Source organism: Vanacampus margaritifer, chromosome 11 (assembly GCF_051991255.1).
Source record: "Vanacampus margaritifer isolate UIUO_Vmar chromosome 11, RoL_Vmar_1.0, whole genome shotgun sequence".
Classification (NCBI taxonomy): Eukaryota; Metazoa; Chordata; class Actinopteri; order Syngnathiformes; family Syngnathidae; genus Vanacampus; species Vanacampus margaritifer.
In genome coordinates, this window is record NC_135442.1 from 5,194,824 (window position 1) to 5,212,839 (window position 18,016).

The following is an 18,016-nucleotide window of genomic DNA, read 5'->3' on the forward strand; positions in this document are numbered from 1 at the left end:
AGTCTGTTGTTATATTAAAAAGAAGAAAAAAAAGCACAGAGGTGTGGGCTGAAATACGTGCCACCAGAAACTTCATTTCAATCATTGAATAATTGCATTGAAAAACTGAATCTAAATTCTACAATTTGAATGTATTAGTTTGGAACTGAAGTCCAATAAACTCGAAAATGAATGTGAAATTATGACATTTCCCTGAAAATGATTTTTACAAATTCAGTTCGATCGATCGACGGCTCTCCTCTTCGTCCAATCAGCACCTTTCGTTTTTCAGCATGTGACACGGGGGGGGGGGGGGGGGGGGCGCTCTCTGGAAAAACTTCTTAAGCAGCTCTGACCTTTTATGACATCTTTCTCGAACCTTTGTGCTATGGGTCATGGGGTCAGGTAGGGGTGAAGAGGTGCTTATTGTTAGCAACATTGCAATGGAGTTCCGATGAAGAAATTCAAAATGTTCATAATTAAGTTTCCTGTGTCACATATTTCAGCCCGCACTGCAAATTGAAGCTTTTTCAAGAAACGTTTGTTTTGAAAATTTGAACCAAAATGAAAGGGAACTCCTAATCATCCCTGTGGAACTCCCAAGTCCGCACAGTATGGTTTTAAGAGCGTGGACAAGATATCAGGAGACGGGGAGCAGGTGATTTCAAATGTTCCCGTTCTATTTTTAGCATCTTATTAAAGTTATCTAGTATTGATTTTAGGCGTTTCTTTCCATCAAAAGCTTGTTTTGTCTACTTTTTGGTTCGAAACCGGTGTTTTTGGTGGAAGGCCGAAAATCGGAGAAAGCTAGAAACGCATCATCAGTTACTGTTGATTTTAGAATTGAAATGTGAATCCAGAAAAAAAAAGTAAAAAAAAAAAACAATTGAAATGTGAAAATTGTTCTTTGCATCGCACCTTGACGTCGCCGCCCACTACAAATTCATCATAATGTACTCAAACTCCTCGATTTTCTTGCGAGTGTTTCCTCGCCGGATCTTACGGTAGGATACGGAGCTGTACTTGGAGACGGCGAGCCGGTCGAGGGATTCCTGGCACGCCAGGTTGTCGGAGGACTTCTTGGGGAGAGGCAGAGTGGAGTAGGCGGGGACGGCGTTTCCTGGAAAGGCGTCGGGATGGCGGACCGCGGCGTCCTTCTCCGAACCGGAGCTAGAACTCTCGGCGTCGGTTGGCTGCTCCTCAACTGCTCGTTCTTCTTCTTTCGTGTAAACAAACGGATGGTAGAAGGACGAGAGCGCTAGTAGAACAGCAGCAGTGGTGTTGTTTGCTTACGCTTACCTTCTTCGGCGTATTCGCTCTGCTCACGACTTTCTTGCTTGTCTTTAAAAGCGCCGCGAAGGTCAGGAGAGTCAATCGCGTGCGTTTGGGCATCTGGCGCAATTTCCTCTTGGATTTGCATCTGGAGGGTCTGGAGGGCCTCGCCACTCTTCTCTGAAGGTTGTTGGTGCACGCTGGCAGCTTCTGGGGTGGCAAAAGTCCGTGAATTTTCATGTGGCCTCACTAATGTAAACACGCTATTGTGATTCATTGTGCTTGTGAATAACAATTAAGAAGGTTAATCCATCCATTTCCATTGATTTTGGTGCTGCAATTTGTCCTATGCTGCCCTCTGCTGTCAAATAAAATTGACGTCAAAGTTCCCTCGAGCTAATGTCACGTGACCAAACTCAGAAACTCAGAAAGCAGTTTAAACATTTTCTGGAATTTTACCAGATATTTTATAGAAGTTTGTCCTAAATATTTACTTGAAATTTGCAGAAAATTTTCTGGGAATTTACGACAAGCTTTCTGAAAATGTTCAGGAACTTTACTGCAAATGTATCAAGTATTTTCTGGAAATTTTTTTAAATGGGAATTTACCCCCACCCCCCAAAATAATAATTAAAAATAAAAAAAATAATTTACCAGACATTTTCGGAAAATTTACCACAGGCTTTTTAGATATCTAATTGAAATGTTCTGGAAAGTTTCTGGAACTTTACTGGAAATTTAGCATATATTATATTTTGGGGAAAATTACTAAACGTTTTCTGGGGATTCACTGTAACCATCCTAGAAAATTACATTTAACAAACTTTCTGGAAATTTTCTGTAAACATACTAAGCATTTTATGGAAATTTAGTAAACTATTTTTGGGGGTATTTACCCCAAAATTTTGTAGATTTTACAGAAAATTTCCAGAAATTTACCAGACATTTTCTGGAAATTAAACAAAGGCTTTCTGGGAAATTTTCTGGAACTTTACTGCAAATTTACTATATATTTTTGGGAAATTTTCCAAACATTCACTGTAACCATCCTGGAAATATACTGAAAATGGTCTTGAAATTTAGTGGAAACTTTTGGGAAATTTTCTGGAAACTTTTGGGAAAATTTCTGGAACTGTACTAGAAAATTTCTGGAAACATACTAAGCATTTTATGGACATTTTCTAAACTATTTTTGGGGGAAATTTACCCCAAAATTCTGTAGATTTAACAGAACATTTCCAGAAATTTACCAGACATTTTCTGGAAATTAGACAAAGGCTTTCTGAAAAATTTATAGAAATTTTCTGGAAATTTTTCTGGAACTTTACTGGAAATGTACTATATAATTTTTGGGAAATTTTCCAAACATTCACTGTAACCATCCTGGAAATGTACTGAAAATATTCTTGAAATTTTGTGGAAACTTTCTGGAACTTTTCCGGAAATTTACTAAACATTTTCTGGGAATGTATGCCAAATGTTCTGTAACTTGAATAGAAATTCACCAGACATTTTTTGTAAATTTGCTGTAAAATTCCCACCCCCTTTGCCGCTTCATTGTTAAAAACTCATCTGCACCTGCCTGCATCTTGAGATGTGTCGGGCCGTCCGCGCTGGTCTGCCTGGTCTTCGTCGCTGTAGAAGACCGAGTCGTCTCCTTCCTCCACCGACCACACCTCTCTGTCCTCTGGTTCCGAGTTGTGGATCTTGGTCTCGGGTGCCAATCCGCAAATGATCTCGAGTACCTGCGACGCCATTACAACCTCCTCCTCCTCCTCCTCCCTTTCGGGATCTGCGAGCTTTGCAAACGTTGGGCTCTCCTGCGTCTCCATCTTTGAAAACAGTTTGGCTATTTTTAGCGTTGACTCAGAAAAGTAGCATCCTGAGGCTTGACTTTGCGTTTGTGTCCACTCGCAGTGATGAGTGAGTATTCACTTGTCCTGTGAATCGTTTGGAAATAGTCGGCCCATGTAGCGCTGCAAGTTGCTAGTGCAAGTTGGCAAGGCTTGGCCGTCCTCTCCCCGACGTAATCGTTTGTGAGCGTCGGATCACCGACGAACAGAGGTTTTGTTGTAGGCTCCAACAAAGCCTCTTTGTGACTCGGGCTTCACAACATACAGCGAGTGAACCCAAACTCTAATCTTTCTTGGGTGACCAATCTTCTTTCTGTAAAGTTTCCAGGCGGAATTAACATTCTCCCATAGGTTTACTTTACTTACACCGCTTATGTGTGTTCTTCTCGACGTCTTGGGAGCCAGGAACATTTTTTAAGGATTTCTCATTTTTACTTTTTTGTACTCAAGCAGAAACCCTCTATAATATACCAGTATTGCTTTTGCACTATCTTGGAACTGTAGAAATGAGTCAAGAAGATTCATGTGTTACTTTGGCTCCACTTTGTGGCATCAAAAAGCTACGGTGAAGTGAGTTGATGAGCTTCACGCAGTGCTTTGGCGCCATCTTGCGGCCTCTTGGTGCCAAAGAACTATGTAGACATGAATTGAGGAGCTTCATATTGTTCCTCGGTGCAAAGGAGCTGTTGAAGTGAGTTGATGAGCTTCACGCAGTGCTTTGGCGCCATCTTGCGGCCTCTTAGTGCCAAAGAACTATGTAGACATGAATTGAGGAGCTTCATATTGTTCCTCGGTGCAAAGGAGCTGTTGAAGTGAGTTGATGAGCTTCACGCAGTGCTTTGGCGCCATCTTGTGGCCTCTTAGTGCCAAAGAACTATGTAGACATGAATTGAGGAGCTTCATATTGTTCCTCGGTGCAAAGGAGCTGTTGAAGTGAGTTGAGGAGTTTCATGGAGTGCTTTGGCGCCATCTTTGTGCATCAGAGAGTGCCTTTTAAATTTAACATTTTTTTGCAAAATAAAAAGTCAAAAAATGACACCAAAAGTTAAATACATAAATCAAAGCCCAGCCAGTGTTTGTAGTATGCACACTTATTTGAAAATGAAAACAGAAGTAATAACCTCTCGTACCCACATCCTGTATATATACTGTGCAAGGGCGCTGTTTTAGGTTATAAATACGATTCCGGTTGCTATGCGCACACAACCTACATAAAGCAACCGCGGTCTGATGAGGGCAGGAAACACATTTATTCTTTTATACAAGCTAGCACGCTGTAGAAGATGACATCCGGGAACATTTGAGATCTTGTGAAAATGCATTCAGTGCACGCTCCAAAGTTTTCATAATGCTTTTGTGTGCCACCCACGACAAAACAGTAAACATGGCGGGTGCAATGCGTGGGAAAACAAAACAAGTCCCGTGTAAACAGACAATAATGATCACCAACAGTACATTACATAAACACCAACAAGTATAAACTTTCCGTTTGTCGGCCATTTTGCCTAAAGCACGGTACACACATACCGATAAGATGGAACATTTCGAAAGTCAGTCTCCCGCAGGCCAGTCCTGGTACGAGTCAATCGGTTTTGGGGGAGGAGACTTTTATCGTTTGTGTGGTGTGCGCTATTGGTCTGTTTGATTATCAGTCTCCAAAAGATGATCCTGATTATCCAGAGGAGAATCTCTCACAATCTCTCAACAGTATCTCACAAGTCAGTTTCAGTATGACAGACTTTACGGTCAAGATATCGTTATGTGTAATGTGATTATCCGGAGTGATTATCATTCGTTATGTAAAGGATTTTCAATCCTTGAGCTGCTCACAGGTCCGTTTTGGTATTGGACTTTTGGTTTGGCTGAAGACTTGTGATTGTCAATGGAGATTGTGTGGTATACTGTGTTGATCAGCCCAATTATCAGGACTTTGAAAAATTATCCTATGGTGTGAAGTGATTCTTTTTCATCCCAGGGAGTAAACTATCAATTCAATTCTGGGTGTACATAGAGTTATGTTTGGTGTGCTGTTGATGATCTTCAGTACACCACACATAATAAGAGCACACCATTTTTTTCCTTGTTTTGTATTTGTCGACAAAGGTATCATCATGTGTGATGCGATTATCCTGAGTGATTATCATTCGGTGTGGGTCAGGTGTGTAATGGATTTTTAATCCTTGAGCTGCTCACAGGTCAGTTTTGGTATTGGGACTTTTGGTTTGGGTGAAGACTTGTGATTGTCAATGGAGATTATCGTGGCCCGATTATCATGACCCTGAAAAATGATCCTGAGGTGTGGGCTGTGAAGTGATTATTTTTCATCCCAGGGAGTAAACTAGCAATTCTAGGTGTAAATACAGTTATGTCAGTACACCACACACTATAAGAGCACACCATTTTTTCCTTGTTTTGTACTTGTCGGCAAAGGTATCATCATCTGTGATGTGATTATCATTCGGTGTGGGTCAGGTATGTAATGGATTTTTAATCCTTGAGCTGCTCACAGGTCAGTTTTGGTATTGGGACTTTTGGTTTGGGTGAAGACTTGTGATTGTCAATGGAGATTATCGTGGCCCGATTATCATGACCCTGAAAAATTATCGTGTGGTGTGGGCTGTGAAGTGATTATTTTTCATCCCAGGGAGGAGACTAGCAATTCCGGGTGTAAATAGTTATATCAGTACACCACACACTATAAGAGCACACCATTTTTTCCTTGTTTTGTACTTGTCGGCAAAGGTATCATCATGTGTGATGTGATGTGATTATCATTCGGTGTGGGTCAGGTGTGTAATGGATTTTTTATCCTTGAGCTGCTCACAGGTCAGTTTTGGTATTGGGACTTTTGGTTTAGGTGAAGACTTGTGATTGTCAATGGAGATGATCGTGGCCCGATTATCATGACCCTGAAAAATTATCGTGTGGTGTGGGCTGTGAAGTGATTCTTTTTCATCCCAGGGAGGGGACTAGCAATTCCGGGTGTAAATACAGTTATATCAGTACACCACACACTATAAGAGCACACCATTTTTTCCTTGTTTTGTACTTGTCGGCAAAGGTATCATCATGTGTGATGTGATTATCATTCGGTGTGTGTCAGGTATGTAATGGATTTTTAATCATTGAGCTGCTCACAGGTCAGATTTGGTATTGGGACTTTTGGTTTGGGTGAAGACTTGTGATTGTCAATGGAGATTATCGTGGCCCGATTATCATGACCCTGAAAAATTATCGTGTGGTGTGAGCTGTGAAGTGATTATTTTTCATCCCAGGGAGGAGACTAGCAATTCCGGGTGTAAATAGTTATATCAGTACACCACACACTATAAGAGCACACCATTTTTTCCTTGTTTTGTACTTGTCGGCAAAGGTATCATCATGTGTGATGTGATTATCATTCGGTGTGGGTCAGGTGTTTAATGGATTTTTTATCCTTGAGCTGCTCACAGGTCAGTTTTGGTATTGGGACTTTTGGTTTGGGTGAAGACTTGTGATTGTCAATGGAGATTATCGTGGCCCGATTATCATGACCCTGAAAAATGATCCTGAGGTGTGGGCTGTGAAGTGATTATTTTTAATCCCAGGGAGTAAACTAGCAATTCTAGGTGTAAATACAGTTATATCAGTACACCACACACTATAAGAGCACACCATTTTTTCCTTGTTTTGTACTTGTCGGCAAAGGTATCATCATGTGTGATGTGATTATCATTCGGTGTGGGTCAGGTATGTAATGGATTTTTACTCCTTGAGCTGCTCACAGGTCAGTTTTGGTATTGGGACTTTTGGTTTGGGTGAAGACTTGTGATTGTCAATGGAGATTATCGTGGCCCGATTATCATGACCCTGAAAAATTATCGTGTTGTGTGGGCTGAGAAGTGATTATTTTTCATCCCAGGGAGTAGACTAGCAATTCTGGCTGTAAATACAGTTATATGTTTGGTGTGCTGTTGATGATCTTCAGTACACCACACACTATAAGAGCACACCATTTTTTTCCCTTGTCTTGTATAAGGTCTCATTTCCTGGTTGAACATTTCGACAGAACTGATTCTGTTTTTGAAGTCCCGTAACCACCCCTTAAGTCTCCTCCTCTTCAACCGATCTCTGATGCAGTCCAGGAATCAACTTGAGGATGTTTTTGCGAACGTTGGTCCGTTTGGTTTTCCTGGGCAGGGTCCCGAACAAGGCGGAGATCCGTGCCCTGTCCCAGGTGGGAGACTGCGAGCCGATGCTGCTCCCGCTGCTGCTGGCCAAACTGGAGCTGCTGGACCGGCCGATGGTGTGATGCAGATGAGTGGAACCCGACGAATACCTGCGCGAGAAGAAGTGCTCTTCTTTGGCGGCGCTGGCGGCGCTGCAGGGGCCGGGCGAGCTCAGGTCGCCGAACACGCTGCCCTGGTCGCTGTCATCCGTCATCAGGCCCCTGTAGCTGCTGTCGCTGGAAAAGCGGAGGCTGCGCTGGGCCGCGGGGGAGTCCTGAGCTTCTGAGGAATCCGTCGAGAGGTTGCTTTCTTTCAAAGTGCCTGCACACGTAAGAAGAGGGAGAAAAAAAAAAGTCTTGGTGGGTGAAAACAGGAAATCTGGTCGGCGCTTCATTTTTCAGGGGAAATCCACTTGTCATGGTTTAGAAATCACACGATACTTGTAAGGGGACGGGGACAGAAAATTGTACTGGATGTTTGAATAAAAATAGCACCGTAAATAATCGGATTTTATGTATGCAGTAATGAAATTATATAAAATAAAAAGATTGTTTTTTTTACCACTTTTTCAAAAAATTTGATTCAGTGGACATTGCGCTGCTCCTGATGTGCACACCTTGGCCACTTGGGGCAGTATAATATAAAGATAGTCATGGAGACGGTTTTAAGATCATAAATGTTTGCCTCCAAGTTTTGTTATATCGTTAGGCTAATAGCATATTTTTTTCTTGTAATTTTTTTGTTTTCTGAAAACATGACGAAAATAAATCAATTACGTCCAAAGAAAAAAAAGAGTCTAGTCGACTTGATTCAACCTGATAACCTACACTAAAAAATAAATAAAAATGAGCAGACACATTGCTACTTTTTAACTCATTCACTGCCATTGACGGCTATAGATGTCAAAAATTCATTTGAACTATTTCTACTAGCTTAACTTTTTTCAACAAGAGTATGAAAACCTAGAAAAAAAAATATTGTACATTTAGAACAGATTTTTTTTTTTAATTAATCGTGAGTTAACCATTGAAGTAATACAATTCAAAACTTTAATCACGATTTAAAAAAGAAAAGATTATAAAAAAAAATTAGGGGCGCTCAGGCGCTAAAATTTTTTTTGCGTAATTAATCGCATGACTTCACTAGTTAACTCACGATTAATCGCAAATTTTATATCTGTTCTAAAGGTACAATAAAAAAAATTATAGGTTTTCATGTTCTTGTTAACAAAAGTGGAAAAAAATGTTAAACTAAAAGAAATAGTTCAGATGAATTTTTGACGTCTATAGCCGTCAATGGCAGTGAATGAGTTAATTGATTTTATGGCAATAGGTTAAAAAAGATGAAGGGAGTTATGCTAGTAGAGACTAATCCGTTATACACATGTCCCTCCATTTGCCACACTGTTATAGCATTTAGCATTATTTGTTAGCATATAGCTAAGCGGCCTTATAACATACAGTCAATTCTGTAAATTGAACTCTAAAAAGTAAAAATTTATAGTCTACATAATTGACTGTGTATGCGATTGTTTAAAGCACCCAATGTGATCAGCGAACCGCAAACCTGCAGGGGCGGGGGGTGGGGGGGGGTGGCTTAACTGTACATGTCAAGTTCTTGCTTCAATTCCTAACACACGCTTTCACAGATGATAGCGTGTGAAAAAGGAAGTGCTGTGGTCTGACAGCTGAGCCGAACCCTCTCACCTCCGATTAGGCGTTGTTCCCGTAACGTGAGCGCTTGCAGCTCCAGCAGTTTCTCACTCAACGATTGCTACGCAGGAAACAACAACAACACAGTTACAAGTCTGGTGCTTTTTTTTTTTTTGAAGTGTGAGTGAGAAGCGCACCTTCAGCTGGTTGACCCGCTTCTCCAGCTCGATCCACTTCACCACGCTACCGCATACGGTTTCTAACCTGGGATGGGGAACAATTATTATTATATTATTGGATGTCTTTTAAAGATAATTCTGACTGATTATCCTGTGGTGTGGCGACAGTCGCAAGTGTTAAACCTGTTCAATATTTACGATCACAAACTCTGTCATTGGTACTATGACAAACACATCCATTTTAAGGGAGGGAAACTGCGGTCCCCGGTAGAGATATCGTTATGTGTGGATACCGTAGTGTTTGGCCCGATTATCAAATGTCGCTAGTTGATTATCATGAGTTATTATCTTGTGGTTTTGGGGGGTGTTAAGAGCAATTTTTTTGGGGCAATCTGCTTGGAAGAAAGTTGAGGCCGACAATCGTAAGTGTTATACCTGTTCAATACTTAGGATTGCACACCAAGTTTAAGACAGGGGAGTCTTGATTGTTGGTGGCGATATTTTTATGTGGTTTATCGATTATCAAATGTCTCTGAAAGATTGTAAACGCATTTTCCTGTGGGGTGAGGGTGCGTTAAGAGTAACGTTTCCTTCCTGATCTCCGCAGAAAAAAAAAGTTACAATCGTAAATGGTAAACGTGTTCAATACTTACGATCACAAATATACTACGTGCGTGCGATCCACAGCCTCTGTCATCGGTTCCACAGAAGAGTCTGTTGATTGTGCTTTGTTGGGGTTTGATTGGCCCGATTATTGTAAACCTTGACTGATTATCTTTTGGTGTGGGATGCACGCTTTGGTAGTCAACTCGAGTACACCACACACTTTGGAGTGCTAATCACACACAGCTATTTTTGACTTGATGTGTGTGCTGTTTTTTGACAGTTTAAAAAAAATAATCGTTTAAGATGTTAAAAAAAAATAAAAAATGTTTTTATCGTTATTTGTGTAGCCAGCTAGCGCATGTCGACTTACTTTAAACTGTTGGTCGATTCTCTTATCAGATCGAGGATGTGCTGATGAGAGAATCCTTCAATGCTGTCGCCGTTGATGGTGATGATGACGTCTCCTGCGATGGTGAGTGATAACAGAAATTAGGTTTATGTGTCAAGGTCCGGGTCCTCGAGGGCGGAGTCCTGCATGTTCTTGAAGTGTCTCTACTGAACGTGGGAAACCTCTAAAACATGCAGGACTCGGGCCCCTGAGAACCGGACTTTGACACCACTGATGTAGAGCAAGAAATATCACTTTCCGTATTATCAGACACGCCTGTGCATATATAGCGCAAACTAAAAAAAAATGATGCTAATGCTAACGCTAATGCTTCTTGTATTTGTTTATCCCTGGTTGGTTTTAACGTACATTTTAGTAAATGTATTTTAACTTAATAGTATTTTCATGAATATATTGTTATCGTGGATTTTATTAGTTTTTTACTAGGGTGACATTTACGATCTGGTCTCGGGACTGCAGATGAAAAATAGCCTTTTCGCTAATCCTGGCATATTTACTAGGAGTGGGGAAACTTTGAATGTCTCACGATTCGATTTGATTCAGATTTTTGGGTCTGCGATTTTCGATTAAGAAGGACTTTTGATTCAAAATGATTTGATTGACAATATTTTTCGCTTCAATGTATAGACGTGCAAGGAATTTTAATGATCTACTCCAGTCTGACCCGCTAATGCTAATTAGCGCGCTACTCGCGGCACTTTTATCACTCAAAAGAACGGCTCCACGCTGCAAAAAAACTATTTATTGGAATAACTTGATTGTGACTTTTTCCTTCTACTTTCTAAGGTGGCTACAATTTAACAGTGTATTAGACCGCGTGGAACCACACTGCCCCTAAGTGGCCAAATGGGGTACAACATGAACAGCGCTCCCAATAAAGGCACACACAGACAAAGGCAAGACAAGATTCTGAATCGTACTAAATGAGAATCGATTTTTTGGGCACACCCTTAATATTTACTGAAATGTTTCTTAATATGAAAAATAAATAAATAAAATCCCTGATACAAATAAATAAATCAGTCCATCAATACCTAAAAATGACAATTACTACAATTGGATTGGATAAGATTGAAAGTAATTTGCATCAGAGGAAGCGAGCTCGTTCACCTGCCGTCAGGCCGGCAGTCTCTGCAGCGCTGTTGTCCTCCACCCTGCTCACAAACGTGCACACTTCCACTGCAGAGCTGCTCCTCAGCTGCAGGTTGTGGGTCTGCAAAAAAAAAAAAAAAAAAAAAGGCTAAGAAAAAAAAAACACATTTTGAGAGAAAATTGATCAAATATTGATTGACTTTTGAGTGGAACTCAAAAGTCTACACACCCCTGTTGAAATGGCAGCTTTACCCACTCTTGATGTGACCTATGACGACTGAAATAAAATTCCATCTTGCCAAGATGGTTAAACATCAGCAATGTGGTTGCAGAAGTGTGCACACCCGCTCGCTTCTAATTGGGGATGTGGCTGTGTTCAGGATGAACTCGTTATTTTGAAACTCATGTTAAATGGGAGTCAGCAAAGTACCTCTGATTAACCACAAATAAAGTTCAGCTGTTCTAGTAAGCTTTTTTCTGCCTCTTTTTTTTTTTTCCAAACAGAAGCATTTTGTCCAAACACGGAGTGTCCCCAGTCATAAGAGGGCGTGTACACGTGAAACCACATTTTCACAGTTGTTTATTTTCACTTCCATTTTCAAAAATATATATATATTTTTTTTAGTTGTACGGGTTCGAGGTCACATTAATGATGGGGGGGAGGTTTGAAGTGACAAAAACCTGGCATTTGAATGGGGGTGTGCAGACTTTTGAAAATCTGACCTTGTGCCTTTTTTTTTTTAAAGAACAAAAAACACATTACATAAATAATGTGGGTTTTTTTTGGTTGTTTTTTTTTAGAAACGACTTTTTAAATGTTTTTTTATTTAGAATAGTTTTGGAAAATAAATGCGTAAAAGTCTTCCAAAAATAGTTGTATTTTTTTAGATGTTGGCCCCACTTTAAACTTTGACTTTTATAGCATAATAAATAATATGAATTTAATTTCATCAATATTACAATTAAATGTTGGAAAAAGCAAGTTTGACTACGACTTTTAATGGCAACAAATTACGTCTGTATCATTTTAAATGTTATTGCAATAGTACAACTTTTTTTTTTCCTCATAATAGCCGATTTCTTAATTCCATCATTGAGGGAAATGTATTTTAATTGTTGTTGGGATCATGAGGGGTCTTTTGAAAAAATCCCCCACGCGCGCACACATAAGAGATTCCTGGGTTCGAGCTACCTGAACATCAAATCCAAATGTTTCATTGTCTTCCTTTTCCAGGACAATTGCTATTCTGTGCAAAAGGGAAAAAAAAAACATGCTGAGTCAAGGTTGCAAGTTAGACACAGCACATTTCATTTAAAAAATAAATTAATTAATTAAGATGAATGTTTTTACCTTTGTGGATCCGAATAGTCAACCAGGAATTGTTTCGGCTGCAAAATAAGAAATGCAAAATCACTAATGATGCTTGTACTGTAAACGAATCACATTAGTTAGTGTTAAATGTGCTGTACAATTTAATTGCATCATAAGGGTCACTATTAGGTTCACAGTTCAGTGTGTGTGGGGGGGGGGGTGACAAGGGAGTGTTGTAATACTGCAGTGTTACATAACAAATAAGATTTAAAAAATCACGAGCTTTTGGGCCACAAATTCATATTGCTGACGGGAATTTGTTTTAAACACTCAATATAGAACTAATTGGTGTCAAGTGTCAATTTTATTTTTTTAAGCTGTTGTCAAAATATACATGACCTTTAGTTTATTAAGTAAACCTAAGTGTGCAGTCGGTGGTCATATTTTTTTTAGCCCCCATTTCTCTCAGTTTTTCATGGAAAATGTACATTGAGTGTTTCTCACCGCATTTTTTTTTAAGAATATGTTGGGTTGGTTCATAAAAATTACTACTCTATAATCTTGCTAACAGTGACTGACTAAAATGAAGTTTAAACCTACATTCAATTGTGTAAAAAAAATTTTTTTTTACTTTTACTTATTGTAAGTAGTCAAATCAATACTTTTCCCCCAGACATTTTGTAACACAAGTCCTTTAGCCAAATCTGTCTTAAACCCACAATCCTACTATCTATCTTGAGTAATTATTTTTCTAAATAATATCACTGCTTCTACGCAATATTCAAAACAAGGTATTGCTAATATTAAAAATCTGTTTTGGCATAAGTACTTGAAGTATTTACTCGTTTACTTTTCGGTAAGTAAAGGTATAAAAGGTTTTTTGTTTTTTTTAGAACGGGTACAACAAACAACACGTTTAAACGCGGCTGTAAAAGACAACAAACAAATGACAAGTAGACAGAAGTATGTAATGTGAATGCTAATGAGCTATTAAAAGTCTCACCTTGGCTGCTCTGGGCAGAGAGTCGCTGCTGTGTCGGTGTCTGTGGTGGTCGTTGCTGCCCCTCAGTGAACGTTTGTACCACAGGGAGCTTTTCTTCCTCTCCGCGCCGGCCTGGGCTGGACGCCCGCCGGTGTTCATGGCGGACTTCGAAGAGTGAAGATTGGGTTCGAAAGAGTGGAGGGCCTTCAGGGAAGCATCGTTCGTTCGTGTGGCGTCTGTCAAGCCGTTGACTGGTTGATGGGGGGGGAGAGGGGAGGGGGGGTTTGTGTGTGTACGCCGGATCTGAAAGCCAAACGCGTCAAGGCGGATGTTGACGTCACGTGACGTGCGTGGCCCTCGTGGGCAACCCGCACATCACAACCTGCAGCTCTTGATTTTGCTTTGACGGGTGGAAGTGTGCTTTGATAGCATTGACTTGTTATTTAAAACCAGACCCAAAAAAAAAAAAAAAAACACAACTAAATGGCCTAAATAAAAATGATTGATCGATTATGCGGGTTTCTATGCTGTATTCGTGTTCAGCCAGACAAAAAACGATTTTTTTTTCATAATGCTTTTTTTTTTTTTTTTTTTCCAGGAGAGCTCAGTATTGTTCATTCGATTTGACATCATCATTGCTCTCCTTTTTTTAAAAAAAAAACAAATACATTTAAAAAAAATAATAAAAATGTTTTTTTTTCTCTTTTTTTTTTTTTTAAATATATATACATATATATACATATACACACACATATATATATATATATATATATATATATATACTGTATATATATATTTATTTTTGTATGTGGGTGAGCATGTGCATGTGTGTGCATGTGTGTGCGTGCGTGTGTGTATTCATCAGTTCACCTAAAGCCCATTAAAAAAAATCCCATACTAATAATATAATATAATTATAAATTGCCAAATGCAGAAACATCAATGTAAGTTATCACGATGTGGTGGCTCTCGCTAACAGACAGAATTAAGTAACCAGAATTAGGTTAAAAAATTCTATATACGCTTTTTTTTTTTTTAATAAAGAACAATAGCACTGTTTTGCATAAAAAAATATATATAAGTGAATGTTTTCACCTAGAAAAAAATATGTGAAATATGTGCCGCCATAAACTGAATTTAAAATGTTTATATTTCAATTTCATCGCTAAAACTGAATAATTGCAATTTCAAAATGAATTTGATTCGGCACATATATTTGAATTTGTGTAACTGAAGGAATTATATTAGCTAGGAAAAGGTTGAGGCGTCTTATTTAAAGCATTCAAGAAATACGAATGGAATCTAAACCCAGCAGAGTGCAAAGCAAACATGGTGGAGCAGCTTATAGCTGTTGTGCTGCATGCAATAAGATGCCAACAGAAGTGAAGTCAGTCCCTGCTGTAAATGCTTTTAATCCATTTTTTAATGCTTTTCCCCTATTTTAAAGCAATATTTTTCCAAAATCTCACTATTTTTATAAATTTTTTAAGCTATATTTTTATTTCTTTACTTTGTTTTTAACTTTTGTTCGTTTGTAAATGCTTTTAAACCTTGTACTTTTAATTACGTGAAGCACAATGAGTGATCTTGTGTATGAAAGCTGCCTATTTATATTTAAGTATATTTAAGTTAACTTTCATAAATAAAAAATAAATGAAGCTTAAATATTTCAACTCTTCTTACTGGTACAAATATATTACTAATCTGTCTTCAAGTTTACTTTTTTTTTTTTTCAAGGTAATAGCAACTTGTCTAAGCTACTTAGCTATTGATCTGATTGTAAAAGTTTCTTTGCATACTTGCACATGCATGGTCGGATAGGAAAGTAAAAAGCAAGAGGCCAATCATTCCACTTGAGACGGTTATTGTCCCTTTTTTTTTTTTTTTTTTTGCAGTCCCAGCAATTTGATGCAGGAAGTGTCGGGAGCAAGCAAAGCGGAACAAACACCTGCGCGCACCCTGTAAGCTTTAGAAGGTTTTAGCAGTGTGCTTCCATGCAGAAAACACTCCCCTGACGATCAAAAGAAAGTTTTAGTGGGAGCCCCCCCGAAACCCCCCCCCCCCTCCCCGTGTCACTCTCTGTTTTGAGAGCACCCTGAATGAAAATCGACATGCATGTTCTTTTAGAAGTAAATCAAAGCCTCACTTTTACTCTTGCCACAATATTAGGAACATCTGCACAATGGAAATTCAACTTTATCACATTGATACAACATGTTTTATTTGTCAGTCCTGCCTTGAATTTCTCTGTTTATTTTATTTAGGTAATAAGTGTAAATAATAAAAGAGCTCCTTTTTTTTTCCACACAAAATGAGATTTGCCCAGAAATAAAAAAATATATATTTTGTTCTAAAGTTACAAAGTTGTCACGTCGCAAGGTTGGTGTGATACAAAAGGAGAAAAGGACTAATCTAAAAAAAAAAAAAAAAGAAGTTTTTTTTAAGTGCATGTAAATATAAAAAATATTAACTCTTTGACTGCCAAAAACGTTAAATAACATTTAGTAAAATCCTATGGAGGAGTGCCAAAGACGTTAAAAGACGTTTTTTTCAAAACAGAGCCAAAACAGCCATTTTCTATTGTTGATTACTGAAAAACGGAATAAGGTAGAAACTAACTTTTTTTTCTGATGAAAGATGAGAGTCCAATCTTTCATTTGGTAGTATGTGTGTTTCCATAGTCCAAACACATAATTTTCTGTGGATCTTGAAAGATCAGTCAAAAATGCTTAAATCGGCTGGCACCCACGGCATCCCTTTTCTGAAAACGTCTGGCAGTCAAAGAGTTAATTAAATGGACAAAGTCTTAAAAAAAAAAAAGCAAAGTTCAAAGTAACAAATAACTTAAGAAAACACAACATGACAACACTTAAATAAATGACAGCAGCAACAAACTGGCAAAGACCGAAAGAAGCTAAATACAAGCAAACTGTCTTGACAATCAAGTCCATCTCAGAACTTCACCCTGGAGATGGAGTTTTTTTGTTTGTTTGGTTTATTAAAAAGGGTTTAAAAAAAAAATCTTTGAAAAGTTGAGAACCCGAAAGGACCAATCCGCAAATTGCGGTCTCCACTGTATTATGTTTGCAGCAGCAGTACCTAATAAATTGACTTCATATGAATGGAAACCTTTTTAAAAGGTGTTTCCCATCAAATGCTTTGCGAACGACGACTCGAACCACATTTGGGCTCTTTGACGCAATCAACTGCTGCTTCCTGTCTAACGGACGTCCTCACATCATAAGCTTCGTAAGAAAACAGAAAGACGAGAATGAGTCACGGCCGGTAATGAGCCAAAGGTTAGCCTTAAGGTTAGCGCTGTGCTAAAAACTTTATACAAGGATGAGTCTTTGCAACCACACGCTTCTTTTGAAAAACGCGTCAGGAACAAAACCACAAAACTTTATTGGCTTGCTTTTTTAATAAATAGTGCAAAGTAAAAGCGACACGGGATGATGCACAGGAAAGACTATCACAGCAGTCAAATCTAAAAGACAAGATGCTTTACACTTGTGAATCAAGTGGAACCCCTCAAGTTCAACATTGGGTTATATTATGTTTATTTTTTTAAATTAAAAATCTTTATGAAATCTATGGATTGACAGCGTCTCTGGGGTTGGATCTGCCATTTAGTGGTGAACACTCCAAAAAATAAAAAATAAAATGGCCGTTCCAAACGTGGGCTGTCTGTTGCACATCCCAGAAAATATTGGTCCGATTCTAAACATTTTATGACTTTAGGGGTTTCACTACAGCTACATGAACTTATTCACTCCCAGCCCAGTAAAAAATAAAAATAAAATAAAAATTCACTGCCATTGACGTCTATATCCGTCAATTGCCATTGACGTCTATATCCGTCAATCTTGGGTTGGATCTGCCATTTAGTGGTGAACACTCCAAATAATAAAAAATAAAATGGCCGTTCCAAACGTGGGCTGTCTGTTGCACATCCCAGAAAATATTGGTCCGATTCTAAACATTTTATGACTTAAGGGGTTTCACTACAGTTACATGAACTTAATCACTCCCAGCCCAGTAAAAAAAAAAAAAAAAAAAAAATCACTGCCATTGACGTCTATATCCGTCAATTGCCATTGACGTCTATATCCGTCAATCTTGGGTTGGATCTGCCATTTAGTGGTGAACACTCCAAAAAATAAAAAATAAAATGGCCGTTCCAAACGTGGGCTGTCTGTTGCACATCCCAGAAAATATTGGTCCGATTCTAAACATTTTATGACTTAAGGGGTTTCACTACAGTTACATGAACTTATTCACTCCCAGCCCAGTAAAAAAAAATAAAAATAAAAAAATTCACTGCCATTGACGTCTATATCCGTCAATTGCCATTGACGTCTATATCCGTCAATGGCAATGAATGAGTTAATGACACTAGTGATTTGCACATTAAAAACAAAACAGTCAGTCCACTTAAGAACGACTTTCTAACCTCAGCAATCCGTGCTCGA

General features: G+C 38.7%; 2 protein-coding genes across 3 annotated transcripts; both read right to left on the reverse strand.

Moving 5' to 3' along the window:
- Positions 1-300: 300 nt before the first annotated feature.
- ermn (ermin) lies at positions 301-3,269 on the reverse strand. Of its 2 annotated transcripts, none has more exons than XM_077580805.1 (3): positions 2,834-3,269; positions 1,279-1,461; positions 301-1,195 (listed from the first exon to the last, which is right to left on the reverse strand). In XM_077580805.1, the coding sequence occupies exons 1-3, from the start codon at positions 3,081-3,083 to the stop codon at positions 915-917; spliced, it is 714 nt and encodes a 237-aa protein (XP_077436931.1). In that variant the 5' UTR covers positions 3,084-3,269; the 3' UTR covers positions 301-914. The 2 variants fall into 2 exon arrangements, with proteins under 2 accessions (XP_077436931.1, XP_077436930.1); XM_077580804.1 differs by having other exon boundaries at positions 301-1,198.
- A 1,066-nt stretch (positions 3,270-4,335) lies between these two features.
- Positions 4,336-13,805, reverse strand: cytip (cytohesin 1 interacting protein). The gene is made up of 8 exons (XM_077580726.1): positions 13,566-13,805; positions 12,602-12,639; positions 12,443-12,497; positions 11,269-11,371; positions 10,120-10,213; positions 9,162-9,228; positions 9,019-9,085; positions 4,336-7,633 (listed from the first exon to the last, which is right to left on the reverse strand). Exons 1-8 carry the CDS (start codon positions 13,701-13,703, stop codon positions 7,188-7,190), a joined length of 1,008 nt encoding a protein of 335 aa, XP_077436852.1. The 5' UTR covers positions 13,704-13,805; the 3' UTR covers positions 4,336-7,187.
- Positions 13,806-18,016: the final 4,211 nt, after the last annotated feature.

Coding starts and splice junctions, on each gene's coding strand:
- ermn (XM_077580804.1), bottom strand. CDS start 3,083: ATGGAGACGCAGGAGAGCCCAACGTTTGCAAAGCTCGCAGATCCCGAA. Junction 1,462..2,833: donor CGACACATCTCAAGATGCAG/GCAGGTGCAGAT, acceptor TTGCCACCCCAG/AAGCTGCCAGCGTGCACCAA. Junction 1,199..1,278: donor GAGCGAATACGCCGAAGAAG/GTAAGCGTAAGC, acceptor TTTACACGAAAG/AAGAAGAACGAGCAGTTGAG.
- cytip (XM_077580726.1), bottom strand. CDS start 13,703: ATGAACACCGGCGGGCGTCCAGCCCAGGCCGGCGCGGAGAGGAAGAAA. Junction 11,372..12,442: donor CATTTGGATTTGATGTTCAG/GTAGCTCGAACC, acceptor TTTTTTTTGCAG/ACCCACAACCTGCAGCTGAG. Junction 9,229..10,119: donor GAATCGACCAACAGTTTAAA/GTAAGTCGACAT, acceptor TCCCCATCCCAG/GTTAGAAACCGTATGCGGTA.